The sequence below is a fragment of the Olea europaea genome, unplaced genomic scaffold, assembly GCF_002742605.1.
Source record: "Olea europaea var. sylvestris unplaced genomic scaffold, O_europaea_v1 scaffold3533, whole genome shotgun sequence".
Taxonomy (NCBI): domain Eukaryota; kingdom Viridiplantae; phylum Streptophyta; class Magnoliopsida; order Lamiales; family Oleaceae; genus Olea; species Olea europaea.
This window is the reverse complement of record NW_019254479.1, coordinates 27,439-29,653: the sequence shown is the minus strand read 5'-3', so window position 1 is coordinate 29,653 and position 2,215 is coordinate 27,439. Positions and strand designations below refer to the sequence as shown.

The 2,215-nt window shown below is 42.8% G+C and overlaps 1 protein-coding gene across 1 annotated transcript in view; it reads right to left on the bottom strand.

Moving 5' to 3' along the window:
- Positions 1-4: 4 nt before the first annotated feature.
- The window catches only part of LOC111386383 (cation/H(+) antiporter 18-like), a gene marked incomplete at its 3' end in the record, with an annotated part of 17,900 nt that continues 15,689 nt past the window's right edge, over positions 5-2,215 (bottom strand). The window contains exons 2-3 of the mRNA XM_023010841.1: positions 1,209-2,210; positions 5-1,090 (exon numbers count right to left, since the gene is read on the bottom strand). Of these exons, the coding sequence (XP_022866609.1) occupies positions 5-1,090; positions 1,209-2,210 (2,088 nt within the window). The remainder of the gene's footprint in view (positions 1,091-1,208; positions 2,211-2,215) is intronic.

Below are 2,215 nucleotides of genomic sequence, written 5' to 3'. Positions count from 1 at the left end.
GGGAAATCAATAAGTTTCCGATTGGCCCCAATTCTGGGCATTCAGTGTTCTTGTTAAGACCTGCAACCAACTGTCCCTCAGGCATTCTTCCAACAAGAAACAAATTGCAACGATTATGTGTACGAATTATATCGACTGTTTCTGTAGAGCTGTTTACCATTTTCTCTTCATATTTGATTGAACTGTCATTTGATATTTTCTCCTTGAATTCGATAAGAAATTCTTCGTCCTCTGATCTGGCTTCCGGAGTATAACTGTCATTTATATCGACTCGGACAGACTCCTCAACTACTTCGGGGTCAACCATGAAACGAACAACATTTAAATGGATGCCTGGATGCTCAGCCATAAGTACACCATAGGATACAGCTTCTCGATCATCATGGCCACCGAAGAAAAATACAGTGATGGTATAGTCAACATTACTTGCTGATACATGAGATGCTCCACCAAGGCCTCGATCGACTAAAATTCCAACTGAACACGGTGCATGCTCAAGAACCCTCCGGTTCACACACCTCAAGTCAGCTCGTGTTGTCTCCAAGTGTCCATCGAGCCTTGGGTGCTTATGGAAAGGAAGGATTATCATTGCTACCCTCTGCCTTTCTGCACTCAAGCAAATGTCGATGTGCATACTAGACATCGCTGAGATAGTAGTTGTAGGTCGAATAGACACTCTACTAAGATGCTCAAACGCCTCAAAAGCAACAATAATTTGATTCGGATCAGAATCATGCCTCTTATTCCAAAATGGCATCCCGTTCTTTCGTACTTTGTGGGCCATCAATATCGCAGACGATCTCTCAGAAAGTTCCATTAGATGCATTGCATAGACACGAAGTCCTTCCCTCTTTCCAGTACCACGCGAAACCTCCATTAGATTTATCAAGGTAGGAATGTTTCTTGTACTGTGGAAACAAGTCAATAATCTCAGCTGAAAACTAGGCTCTTTCCTTTGAATAGTTCTGTGTTTATACTCTGATTTTGCCATTTGAGCCGGCTTGTATACAGCTATAACAGTAGGCGTCGTTATAAAAGTTGTGAATAAAGCCATCAAAACCATGATTGCAAATGTTTGGTCGTTCAAAACCTACATAGTCGAGAAAGAAAATTATTAAATGAGAAATGAACAAATTCAAATGCAAATATGTGGATATGGTCCGTTACGTAGTGTACAATGCCAAACATTCCGTAAAGGATTAACTTACTCCTCGATCTCTCCCAATGTTGAGAACAATGAGCTCGACTAAACCCTTAGTGTTCATAAGGAAACCGAGAGTCACAGCTTCCTTAAAAGGCACCTTGCAAAGGAGTGACACGAGAATAGTGCCAACAATCTTCCCAAAACATGCTGTAAATATGACCAAAACGAGAAGACCCCACGACTGCGCCCCTTGAATGGTTGCTACATTCGTCTTTAATCCACTTGAGACAAAATATAAAGGTAGAAAAAGGCCGGATACGAGATCTTCAACTTTTTCAACGAGGGCACCGGCAAATGGTCCCTCCTTTGGAACAAGTACTCCAAGCACAAAAGCCCCGAATAGAGCATGAATTCCAATAGAATCAGTTACAAATCCAGCAGCCAAAACAGCAACCAATGTTGCACATACATATATCTCGTTGACTGGCTCACCTTCGGGGCAATGTCGTGCCATCCATTTGAAAATTGGAGGGGCAATTAAGATGCATAAAATTATAAAACCAGAACCACAGAGAAAGACCCATAATGAAACAAGTGGCGAATGTCCTGTGCCCGATAATGCAATAGCCAGAGCAAGAAGAATCCACGCAGCCACGTCGTTGACTGCAGCAGCAGACATGGCCATTCGACCAACATCCGTTGTTAAAAGCTTGAGTTCAGCCAAAATTCGAGCCAAGACAGGAAATGCAGTAATAGAAAGGGCAACTCCCATGAAGACTAAAAATGGGCCCTGACTTACACCATCGGAAATAGTTCCACGGAGTACATATGATGTCCCAATTCCTAGAGCAAACGGAAGACTAATTCCTGCAAGGGCAATGCTTAATGCTTTTTTCCCAGTCCGTTTAAGGGATCTTGGATCGAGCTCGAGCCCAACAAGAAATAGAAAGAAGAGGAGACCGAAGTTTGCGATGGTATCCAAAACTGTTAGGCTCCTTGGCGGGAAAACAGTGTCAAGAAATTTATGGTTCCGACCTAAAGCCGATGGACCTAGTAGAACTCCTCCCTGCC